The sequence below is a fragment of the Schistocerca nitens genome, chromosome 1 (genome assembly GCF_023898315.1).
Source record: "Schistocerca nitens isolate TAMUIC-IGC-003100 chromosome 1, iqSchNite1.1, whole genome shotgun sequence".
NCBI classification, from domain to species: Eukaryota; Metazoa; Arthropoda; class Insecta; order Orthoptera; family Acrididae; genus Schistocerca; species Schistocerca nitens.
Window position 1 is genome coordinate 738,987,696 of NC_064614.1, and position 13,238 is coordinate 739,000,933.

The 13,238-nt window shown below is 41.9% G+C and overlaps 1 protein-coding gene across 1 annotated transcript in view; it reads left to right on the top strand.

The window, feature by feature from the left end:
* Positions 1–4,559: 4,559 nt before the first annotated feature.
* LOC126236920 (heat shock protein 70 B2-like) overlaps positions 4,560–13,238 on the top strand; it is a 133,766-nt gene continuing 125,087 nt past the window's right edge. Inside the window, exons 1-2 of the mRNA XM_049946579.1 lie at positions 4,560–4,572; positions 5,412–5,566. Coding sequence (XP_049802536.1) covers positions 4,560–4,572; positions 5,412–5,566 — 168 coding nt within the window. The remainder of the gene's footprint in view (positions 4,573–5,411; positions 5,567–13,238) is intronic.

Here is a 13,238-nt window from a genome sequence, read left to right on the forward strand (position 1 = left end):
GCCTTTCAGACTTTCAAACCGCCGATTGAAGGGAAAGTCCTCTCGCCACGCCACAGTGAACCCTATAATGCCCACTTTACAGAGTGGGAGCTCCTCAGTAGCCTTGCACATTGCCCCGACATAGCTCCTGGGCCAGACTGGATCCACAGTCAGACAATTCAACATCTCTCGTCTGACTACAAGCGACATTTCGTCGTGATCTTCAACCAGATCTGGTGCAATGGCATCTTTCCATCGCACTAGCGGGAGAGCACCATCGTACCAGAGCTCAAACCTGGTAAAAACCCGCTTGATGTGGATAGCTATCGGCCCATTAACCTCACCAACATTCTTTGTAAACTGCTGGAACGTACAGTGTGTTGGCGAATGGGTTGGGTCCTGGAGTCACGTGGTCTACTGGCTCTGTGGCAGGGCGGTTTCCGCCTGGGTCGCTCTAACACTGATAATCTTGTGTCCCTCGAGTCTGCCATCCGAACAACAATTTTATGGACGCCAACACCTAGTTGCCATCTTTTTGGTTCACGAAAAGCCTATGACACGACCTGGCGATATCGTATCCTTGCCACAATATGCGAGTGGGGTCTCGTAGGCCCGCTCCCGATTTTTATCCAGAATTTCCTGTCACTTCGTACATTCCATGTCCAAATTAGTGCCTCCCATAGTTCACCACATATCTAGGAGAATGGGGTCCCGCAGGGCTCTGTATTGAGTGTATCTCTATTTTTAGTGCATATTAACGGTCTAGCAGCAGCTGTAGAGCCGTCTGCCCCATCCTCTCTGTATGCAGACGATTTCTGCACTTTGTACTGCTCCACCAGTACTGGTGTTGCTGAGCGGCGCCTAGAGGGAGCCATCTACAAGGCGCAATTATGGGCTTCCAGTTTTCGGTCGCAACGTCGTGTGTTATGCATTCCTGTCGACGTCGTACCGTTCATCCGGAACCAGAACTTTACCTTACTGATGATCCCCTCACTGTAGTGGAGACATATCGATTTTTAGGACTGGTTTTCGACACCCGATTGACTTGGTTTCCTCACCTTCGTCAGCTTAAAGCAGAAGTGCTGGCAGCACCTCAATGCCCTCCACTACCTGAGCAACACCAACTGGGGTGCGGATCGCTCTACACTGCTGCGTCTCTACAGAGCCCTTTTTTAATCCTGCCTTAACTATGGGAGTCTAGTTTATGGTTCGGCGGCGCCCTCAGCTTTGCGTTTGCTCGACCCAGTGCACCACTGTGGCGTTCGACTAGCTACGGGAGCTTTAAGGACGGGTCCGCCGGTGACCAACGTCCTGGTGGAGGCTGGAGTCCCTCCATTGCAGGTCAGGCATGCGCAACTGCTCGCCAGTTATGTTTCACACGTTCGTAGTTCTCCTGGCATCTGAATTACTGTCTCCTTTTTCCACCCACGGTGGTTCATCGCCCCCCCCCCCCCCCCCCGCCCATCGGTGACCCAGGTCAGGGCTTACAGTTGCAGTTCATGTCCAATCCCTTCTATCCGAAGTGGAGTCCTTGTCTTTACCACCTACACTCGAGGTCCATTCGTGTACTCCTCCATGATGTACACCTAGGCCGCGACTTCACCTTGACCTTCCACATGGCCCAAAGGATTCAGCTCACCCCACGGCTCTCCACTGTCACTTCCTCTCGATTCTTGACATGTACCAAGGCCATGAAGTGGTTTACACTGATGGCTCGATGGCTGACGGTCACATCGGCTTCGCATATGTCCGTGGAGGACATATTGAACAGCATTCCTTGCCCGATGGCTGCAGTGTTTTCACTGCAGTGCTGGTGGCTACATCTTGTGCTCTTGAGCACATCTGTTCATGCCCTGGGGAGTCGTTTCTTCTGTGTACTGACTCCTTGAGCAGCCTACAACTTATCGGCCAGTGCTTCCCTCGTCATCCTTTGGTGGCGACCATCTAGAAGTCCATCTATGCCCTGGAACGCTCCAGTCGTTCAGTGGTATTTGTGTGGACCCCAGGACACATCGGAATCCCAGTCAATGAACTTGCTGACAGGCTGGCCAAATAGGCTACACAGAAACCACTTATGGAGATCGGCATTCCAATAACTGACCTGCATTCGTTTTTGCGCCACCAGGCTTGTCGGCTTTGGGAGACGGAATGGCACAGTTCCAGTACGCACAAGAAACTGATTGCCATTAAGGAGACTACGAACGTGTGGCAGTCCTCCATGCGAGCCCCTCGCAAGGACTCTGTGGTTCTCTGCTGGCTCCGCATTGGCCACGTCAGGGCGACCCACAGCTACCTCCTGCATGGTGATGACCCGCATCAGTGTCGGTGCGGCGCCCGGTCGACAGTGATCCATATTCTGGTGCACTGTCCCACTTTGACTGCCCTGCGACGAAAATCTTCGGTTACCGGACTCGTTGCCGCTTTTATCTGACAACACCTTTAATTCAGTTTTACGGTTTATTCGTGAGAGTGGGTTTTATCATCTGATCTAAGTTTTAGCGCATGTCCTTTGTCTCTCTGTGCCCTCCACCCTAATACTTTTAGGGTGGAGGTTTTAATGTGTTGCAGAGTGGCTGGCTTTTCTTTTTATTCTCATGGTCAGCCAGCCATGGTAATCTGTTTTGTCATATTAATCTCTTCTACCTATGTCTTGCGTTTCTGTGGTTTCCTTGTCCCCCTTTGTCCATTTAAGTGTTTGTTGCCCTTCCGTCGTTCTTGTGGTTTTTCCTTTCTCTCCGTTTTGTTTTGTCAGTCGCGCTTGTTTTATTCTCACCCTTGTGGCATTGTTTTATTCGAAACAAGGGACCAATGACCTAGCAGTTTGGTCCCTTCCCCCCTCTTTTAAACCAACCAACCATTAACTCCTTCGTCATGTTACTGGTTCATTCATCAACACATGTTCCTTCAAACAGTTACTTAGTATAACCTAGAAATCAGCAACTTTCCTGGTAATTCTCTTATAGCCATTTGTAGTGTATTTAAGCACAAACTGACTGTAGTTGATTAATTAAAATTGTCAGTTCAGTGTACAGTAGTTGACTCTGTTTGAAACTTTCCAATGACCTGCACTCTTTACGTATTCCAGAGGGTCCTCCTTCGTAATGGTTTCTACCAAACATTGTGAATGAATAAGCTGTTGGTGCTTAAAGTTGGAATGTGATAATTTGGTTTAGAGTTGGCAGAGCCAACAAATGTGAAAATGAAATAAAGGTTGTGGTAACAACTTGTGGTAGCTGATCCTGATATCTCCATTTACGCCATATGTATCGCATTTGTCATTATAAAAGGTAGAACTGCAAGGTAAATCCACGAAATGTGTGTCAGATGGTAGATAAATCTTAGATGAGTATGTTGGTGCATATATTGTAAGTAAACTATGAAATATGTAAAGACAGGGGACGGGGAGGCATTACATAATTCTTGTCATAGAATGAAAGTACAACAATTTTAGGGGATAGTACTTACTCATTTCTGTGCGGCTGGTCCCGGCGGAGGTTCGAATCCTCCCTTGGGCATGGGTGTCTGTGTTTGTCCTTAGGATAATTTAGGTTAAGTAGTGTGTAAGCTTAGGGACTGATGACCTGAGCAGTTAAGTCCCATAAGATTTCACATACACTTGAACATTTTTTTGAACTTACTCATTTTCATGTGTGTTTATTTATATTAGCCAGTAGTTAATAAATTATCAATGTGTAGCAGTGACGGGGATGTCAGAGATACAAATATAAGTGCAATCATTTTGAAGATAAGCACATAATTCTAAACACCATCTCAAGACACATTAGTCTGCATTACAGACACAACAGTGCAGAAATGTTTTATGTTCGGACCCCAGTGGCACTGGCATAAAGTCACTCAAATCCTCTGCTCCTCCTCATTTACTATCAAATAAAATAGTCAGTATTCCTTCCTTCATAATGAATTTGAACTTAAGCTCAGCAAACTGGAAAGGATTAATGTTAGCCATAAAAGATTTATTTCAAAATTTTTACCGACTTTTACCCTGTATTGTAACTTCGGCAGTAGGGCTAACTGTTACTTAAGTGGTACCGGTACATTAAAAAGACTTCTTAGAATAAATTTGTTTGATTTCTCTCATTAAACATTTGGACAACCATATTACATAACTTTATTCCCAGTTACAAAATTGTTTTTGGAGATAACTATTTATTTTTCCTTCGTACATGTAAATCCTGCCTCTTTCTTCTTCTAATCCTGTAAATAATGCGTTGCTATTTGTCTAACAGTTATAAGCTTAGATCTATTTTTATATTCTTTACTGATTGGTGAACACACACAATGATAGTAGGGCCTCAAAGTTTTTGCAAGACAGTGAGTATAAAATAGTCAAACTACCAGCAGCCTCCTCCTGTTAGCAAAGACTCGAAATGAGAGAGGGGTCTTTCTTGCGATATTAAGAAATGCCACATCTTTAATTTCGCACAAGCCATTACAACGAGCAGGATATTGCAGTAGTGTTTAAAAACAGCACAAACACAGATACCCACCCAGATGGCCGTGCGTGTTGAAGCGTCCGCTTTTGGGATGGCTTCGAATCCACTAGAGGGATTAACGACGAGATGGGCACACTGATTTCGCACATGGGGATGGAGGATGGGGAATAAGGGACTGATGACATTAGGTGTTTAGTCTCCTTAAACGTGTCATCATCATCATCAGCAGCAGCAGCAGCAGCAGCATCAGCAGCAGCAGAATATATAAAATTCAAAATACAGCGAACTAGGAAAACAAGAGAATCTTTCTCTCAGTCTTTCATTTCACGCAGTAAAATAAAACTAAATAATTCATTGTAGGACTTCTACTACTATCTTATTTTAAAGCTGTTATTTAATCGGACTGAGTTCTTACTTTGACTATTGTGCAGGCTTAGAAACAAAAGTTAGCGAGACCACGAAAAACAGAATTATATCGGTAATATACTTTCCCACAGAGTACGTGGCACTGCCGGTAAGTGTCTCATATTTTTAAGATGTGGGACTAACAACTTTTCTGTATGCTCCAGCCTTTGAATTCACCCGCACAGATCCTTCAGTCACTACCGAAAACTAGTGTTGTACTATAATCACGACGTAATTACTTTCGATATTGTAATATAAGATTTCCATACAAATTTATGCAGAGCAAATCTGCACCTGTAATTTTCTCTGCAGTTTAGAATTTTTTGTGTCATTCAACTGTTTCTCGCAGTGTTTAAACATCTGTAACATCTGCGGATTACAAAAACTTCCATAGATTGTGTGATGATGACACTGAAATAAACAAATTAGGCCAATCAAATTCACAAGTATTCATGTCTCTCTTACGAAGACACGCTCAAAAACCAAAAGCAGCATACCTGATCGGGAGTATAAAATTGTTTGTGAGATAGACCAAGGTCCATCTGGCGATCATGTCAAGCAGAGCGCCTCCCGTAGGAATCGACTTGGGGACAACGTTCTCGTGCGTTGGCGTCTTCCAAGCTGGGAAAGTGGAAATCATCGCAAATGAACAAGGCAGCCGCACAACACCCAGTTATATTGCGTTTACGGAAACCGAGAGACTCTTAGGAGAGGCAGCCAAGAATCAGGTAACGTGTGTTTATGTTATGTGTTTACTCCTTCGAACATTTTGAGACAATTTCTCCTTCAAGTTCGAACTCAAGTATAGACCGAATTATTACATATTACATTTTCCTTTCAACGGTGTTGATGCTGTCTGCAGATCTGAGATTTTCTGTCTAATATGACTTGAACAACAACGGCCGTAGACAAAACCGTGCGTCGTTTTATAAATGTTCCTTTACTGTCCAGATTTACCCCCACGTCACTGCGAAGATGGGTGTTACGGTTAAAATTTACTTACGGCACCGACGACGTAGTGTGTCGATGTTGGCAAAGACCGTTGAATGCTGGGCATTATGTGACATTCATACCAACGCAAAAGTTTTATTACAAAAAGTTCGCTTTACAACAAAAACTAATTTACTGAGCCGGCAAGGTTACAAACAAGAACCTTTCAATAATAGTTCACGAAGAGCATTAATTACTTACTTCATGGGCGGTCGTTGCCAACGTCAGCACACTATGCCGCCGCTGGCGTACGTAAAATTTCACGTATGTGATTCATATCAGATTCCACATAGAATTTGCAACTGTTTCAGCTCCCATTTTAACCATAGAACATTATACAACTCTCGGATTGGTAAGGAGGACACAATATATTATTTTAGATGAAGGTCATGGACACAAGCAAAAGTAACTTCAGGTATGCCGCAGGGAAGTGTGTTTGAACTCTGGCTGTTCATGTTGTATATTAACATCCTGACAGCCAATGTTAACAACCACCTCGGAGTTTCCGCATGTGATACAGTTATCAACAACAAAGTACTGTCCGAAAATTGCTGCAGAAATATTCAATCAGATCTTGGTAAGATTTCAAAGTAATGAAAATATTTGCAGCTGTATTTAAATGCACGGAAATGTAAAGTTCTGTAAGTCACAAAACGAAAAACTGTAGTATTGTATGACTTCAGTATCAACGACTCATAATTACAATCAGTTCCATCATAAAAATACTTTCATTGAACGAATTGTAGGGATAGCAAGTGAAAGACTACAGCTCGTTAGCAAGGTACTGGGAAAATAAAGTCTAGAGAAGAGATTGATAACAAACCACTTGTGAATCCCATTTTGGAATAATGAACATATGTGTAGGATGCGTACCAAATAGCACTAACAGGGGATACTGAACATATTAAAGAAGTGTGGCGCAAAAGAAAGCAGTTTTCTTCCACGGGAGAGTATGAGGGAAATATTGAAAAACCTGAAATCAAGACTCTTGAAAATAGGCGTCAGTTATCCCGCAAAAGCCTATTTAAAAAAAATTCAAGAACCAGTATTTTTTTGAAGAATCGAGAGATAATCTTCAGGCTCTTACTTAAAGCTCCCTTAGCGTCCATGAAGAAAAAATTTAATTACAGCATGCACAGAAGCATTTAAAGTCATTCTTCCCATGCTCCATACATGACTATAGCATGAAGAAGCCCAAATCTGCTACGTATCCTCTGCCATGCATAGTACGTACGTATGTAGATGTAGGTATCAATCAGCATAGACAGGCAAGATTTCCAACTCGATTCAAATATTAAACGGATATCATGGAAATTAATTGTAAGTGAGCTACAATATCGAACAAGTGAGCTTGCAGTCCGTGCGCTTGGACGATTATGTGTGTCTATATTGCTTTATACGGGAAATATTTTATCCCTCTCATTATAACATCTCAGGAATAATCATGTGCATTTTCGATTACAGCGCTTCAGGCTGAATGCAGATAAAACGGCATTCAGGTCGAGTTATAAATAGACTTTATTATTCGAAGATATGCAAATAATGGCAGTTCTTAGGTCTACATTGATACTGATACTGCATTGAGGCTCTTCCTTCAGATTTATTATTAGACTGTATTTGTGTGCTCAGGCATGGCTGAGGAAAATAAACTGTCGTGATTATGGTTCTTACTGACTGTAGGGGATTTCATTTGTATTAATCCGTTTGAATCGTTTGACATTGTTCTCACGCAATTCTGAACAATTGTCTAATACAAGCCATTGAGGGAACTCGACATAGTTTTAAGTTATTGCCCTGAGTCTTCCAGGATTTTGACACAACTATAAAGCCGAACCATTTACATGACTACTTTTGGGCAGATTCTGAAGCTTCAGAGACAGTTCTTTTGAAACAGGATTTTGTGCTGCATGTTGTTCCCTACAGTCTGAGGCTTCCAGAACATTTACGGACGCTTAGCCTAATTAATAGATGGTATGGAGATGAAACGTGATACAAGTTGAATTTCTACATCTACATTCATATTGTGCGAACCACCGTGAAGCTCATGGCAGAAGTTACGTCCCCCTGTACCATTATTAGCGCCTTTCCCAGTTCCAATCATGAATGGAATGCGGAGAAAATGATTGATTAAATGCCTTTCTGAGTGCTGTAATTAATCTAATCTTATCCTCACGATACCTATGGGAATAATATGTAAGGGGTTGTAGTAGATTCCTAGAGTCATCATTTAATTTGTTATTTCCTCTGTCACAACCCAGCACATTCAGGCTCTTACAGAAACTACACCACTTCTTTGTAGCGTTGCGTTCCGTACTGTGTAGAATCCATCGATGATTATCCCTATTGAGGTCCGTAGCAGAGCTAAAAAGGCAAACTTGTCATCAGCTCCAAGGTTAGTTTGAATAGCACAGTGCTTTACGAAGTATAGTGGTACTGGAGGTAGCATGTACTTGCCTTCCTGCGACCTTTGAGCTGATTTATCCGGTCATTTATAGGGGGACGTACAGAATAAAGTGGACTTAGTCATAACTGCGTCTTCCATTCCGATATGTTCCCTCATCCACTTCTTTGATTTCCTGTCTCAATTGTTCACTAAACAGCCGTCACATTTTCAATGGCTTTCGCATGAAAAGCCCATTGCCGACTGCCGTTAAGTCAAAACTGGTAATATATATATATGGATTACGAGTTTTTCTTTTCAGTCACACTGGAAGTATTGTTCTGAAAACTCTACAGTAGCGTATTTAGTTTTCCATATTTACTCCTCTATTTATTTATCTTTCTGCATATGAAATCGTTCTCTTAAACAGCTCTAAATAAAAAAAACTCACATATTGATTCTATGACTTCATTGATAAGGTGTCCTATTTTCTTTTCTATATCGTTCCTATTATGAAGACGCAAAAATGACGATACTGACATGCGTATTGACGAGTTAGATGCCTGGTGTTCTTTGTTACTGCAAAGGCTTGAATCTGTTATTGTGCTACTGTACTGATCACGCACTTTAAGGTGGCCTTTTTCTGATTGATGAAGTTACGCTGAGTTCGGTCATTAAGGAATATTTGGTAGTTGCCAAGCTTAGCTACATAGCAGTAAAGAAGCCACTGGGAAAATAGTGTTGATTCGTTTGTGTTGTTGTCTGTGATAATTATTATTGCTGTGAGCGAAGAAGCTGTACTTGGTCCTCCTAGTGACTAACCATCGTTCTTTTTCATGCTATGTTGTTTGCTGACTGCCTTGGGGTGGAGGCGGCAACGATTGTCCCTGCAAGCAGTGTGCTACGAGGTTGTCGCAAGATTTTCCTCCCAGCATCCTCCATGAAAGAGCCGCCTTGTAGTTCGGGATTAGTAGAAGGAGATGCAACGCTAGTATAATGTAATTTTAAAATATTTGTTGTTCACAACGTGACGACAACAGATTTGGCACACTCATGATTTTGGCCATTCGGGAGGACGACGGTTCAATCCCGCGTCCGGCCATCCTGATTTAGGTTTTCCGTGATTTCCCTAAATCACTCCAGGCAAATGCCGGGATGGTTCCTCTGAAAGGGCACGGCCGCCTTCCTTCCCAATCCTTCCCTAATCCGATGAGACTGATGACCACGCTGTCTGGTCTCCTTCCCCAAACCAACCAACCAACCAACCATGATTTTGGCACATTGGTGGTTCTTATTGTGTAACGCCACGACAGCGAATGGGCCACATTCGTGTTTCAGTGTAAGTACACACGGTCAGTAATCTGCATGTCAACTCACCCTGCTTTCCAGTGCAGCTGCACGCGCCTATGGGTGCACACAGAGAATGCCGGTTGATCTGCTAGTCGAGATGCAGCAGTGCCATTATTTCTCACAAGATTTTACAGAAACTATTCGATAAAAGAAAACAGAGTTTGATTTACTTATAGATCTATCTGGCGGCCTCATTGTGAAGTCCCCATCACTTCGTTAATGAACATAGTTATTGTGATATTCCGCATCTAAGAAAGATACTGCGCGAAATTCGAAAAGTTTACAATGAAAAATAGAGGTCCTTCTGATTTTGCAGTTGGAGCATAGCACATCATCAGTAGCTGTGTATGAAATTTAGTTAATATTTTGAATTATTATTTAGACTTTGGAGGAGGTCTCTATCCATCTCCAATCTCGAAACAATGCATTTTATGTAGCGCACTCAGATTTGATCATGTGCGCCAATGATAAAGCCAGGATGAAATAGTCGTAACATCGCTCGTATCTAATATAAACAGCTTGAGATGTCGGAACTAGATTTTGGCAAATGATAGTACACACAGGAGAGTATTTTGCCATATGGTTAATACATGGAACTTCGTAATCTACCACATTATCAAGTGACTATAGATTTTTTCAATGAACCCATTTAATTTTTTAAGGCCACTGAAAGCTGGTGAAATGAGAATTGCTGCGGGTTGCAACGGCATAAATGAAGAAATTACATGTTTTTTTTCGTACTACTGACCTATCTTGTCCTCAGTTGCTCGTTTAGTACTACACTGTTTCAGGATCCTGTTCCAGTTTCGCCTACGTTAGAATGTTAGTGAGATGGTCTTAATAGACTCTGACGTTTTTTGGAAAAAGAAGCATGACATTCAATGAATTTATAACCATATGTGGGGATTGCTGCAATCACGAACAGCATAGATTTCTGGTTATTGATAAAACAAGAAAATGGAGTGAGGGGCAATACAGACGAACCTTACAAGAATTTCTGTTTAAAAGATTGTGTACCAACCTGTAACTATGTCAGTACATTGTCTACTATGGGTAAGTTCATATGCATGTCATACACTCATCCTGAGGGGATAATCTGCAGGAAGTCTTAAAAATTGTACTATGGAAATGAAAAAGATTAAATGAAACTTTTAAATTTCATACTATATGAAGGCAAACATTGGGAAATGCTAAGAAAATGGTGACCGTAATTGCATATGAAACTGAAAAAAAGATCAAGTTGAAAGCAATAGTTTTATAGAAAATGTCCAGAGATATATTTTTCTTTTTTACTTTAATAACAAAGACTAGCAGCACTGAAATAAAACTAATATGTATACACTAAAAATCAAACCAAATTTCATGATGGTTTCTCAAATTCTCCATTGTCTTGCTGGATATTGCATTGTTTATGAGATTACAAAAATCTTTTTCAAGATCATTCATTGTAGAATCCCTCATGCTCGCATAATATCAATATACTTCTTCAGCCAGCGTGACTAATTGAAGGTGATAGCGTAAGTGACTTCTAATCAGCTCATCCATAACTTAATGCACTACTGGAGGTTTCTGTTGTGTATTACATATCTCTGTTTATCCTCCAGCATCGTCATCAGCCTGGATAGGGAACCATTGCATGGAACTAGGCGCTCCAGACATGTAGAAAATGACTGTACACATTGTGGAGACTATTACGATATACCAGTTTTACTAACACAGCACATCCTACACCAGAATCCGTAACCACATCTTTGAATTTACATAATAAACGATTTCTACTTTGAATAGACTGTTCATTGGAGGCTTCCATGTCAGCAAATGATAACTGTATTAAACAAGTCTATCTCTCTCTAATATTGTTTTGGCTGAGAAGTGTAACATACCACTGTGGGGAATGTACTGTATATAGATTCTTTTTAAGTGTATATATTAGTTTTGTTTCAATGCTACTGGTCTTTATTATTATTCCACAAAAGAAACATATATCTCTGGACATTTTCTATACAATGTTTCTGCCAAAATTAGATCTATGTGTGTACTTCACCAAAGAAATAAATTATATTTACATCGGAGGGGTATGGGAAGGAAAATCTGACAACATCACATGACATCATTGGGGGAAGAGGAGAAGGGGTGGGGGAATCTGGCAGCAATGCAGAGTGAGCTTGAACAGGCTCTCTCCCACAACTTACTCAATATAGCTCATGTAAGCATGCCAGACAAAACATTAGTCATCCTCAGATTACATTAAACTGAAACCACCTCTGACCTAGACAACGGGCTCAGTTCGGCGAGGAAGAGTGTCCGCCAGTTTCTTCCGTATATGATACTGAGCTGAAGCCACTCATTGACGATCAGATCTCGCAAAGCTATGAAACTGTGAACATGTTAACTGCTAAGTTTCACCCACTGTGCCAAATAGTCCCATTCGTTTACTGTAGGGTTAACATTGGCTGATTTAAAGGGCCATTCGATGTGCAATAGTGTGCCACAGTGTTCGTCAGAGGAAAGTAGGCATGAAGCCCATTAAACATAGCTGTTGTCATCTTGAAAGATGCGGTAGCCACAGCATACTTATCATAAATGTGTAGAACAAAGGGCAATACTTGATCACTGGTAAGACAGAAATAAACATCCTGGTTCACATTTACTGTGACCTAAATGAGAGGGCCCGAGTCCTGGCACAAGGAACAGCACCAAAATAACAAGAAACCACTTCCAACCTGAACCGCACCCTCACAATCTGCAGGTTAAACGCCTTATTTGGCCGTGTGAGTTCCCTGTGCTTCGTATCATTTCAAAAGAGAGAGAAATCACGAATCATTGGACCACACAACACGCCTCCAATAAGCTATTACCCAGTTTCTGAGTTGTTTGGTCCACTGAAAACATTCAGTTTTATGTGCTGCTGTGGCCAATGGCCTTTTATGATGTATCTGAATCAAAATGTTTATTGGACGCAGTTCCCTTTGCATTTTTCGCCTGGAAACTTCTTGAGATGATTTACATTCACTGACAGCAGCAATTCCTGCAGGTTTGAAACCTCTTGACATTGACAAGGCGATACACTCGATTCTGATTCCTGGTACCTAGGGTCTTTGTAGGAGCACTGTTGCATGCCAAGTTACATGGCTGTGTGTGGTACACCTTTTCTTGTAGACACATTGGAAAGTCCATGCTAATAACCAACGAATCGGAAAACATCACTGATGGCGTTGTTTGGGTATGTCCAAATACAGTATCTCCTTTTTGCTATTCTGTCACGGTGTCCGAGAAGGCTGCAGTAATACGTCGCTGCATATCATTGGGAGTAGTTGGTATGTCCTTTTAGACAGCGTCTTTCAGTTTTTCCTAAAGAGAAATGTCTACAACCTCAAATCTGGGTAACAGACTGGCCAAAATACGGGTCCTCTGCGTCCAGTCCAACGATTTGGAAATAATTCGTGAAGACATGATGTAATACTTTGTGCGCTATGGGCTGGACAGCTATCTTGTTGGTACCACAGGTTCCTCCCAGTCTGCAGAGCAATGTCTCCTACCATCTATGTCAAGTGGTCTGTTAGGCGTCTGCGATACTTCTGCACGTTCACTGTTCTGTCTATGAAAAACAGGCCTATGAGTTGAGGTTTACTGTCTCACACCATATGTTTACACTCGATGGGCGCTGAGATTCCACCTGA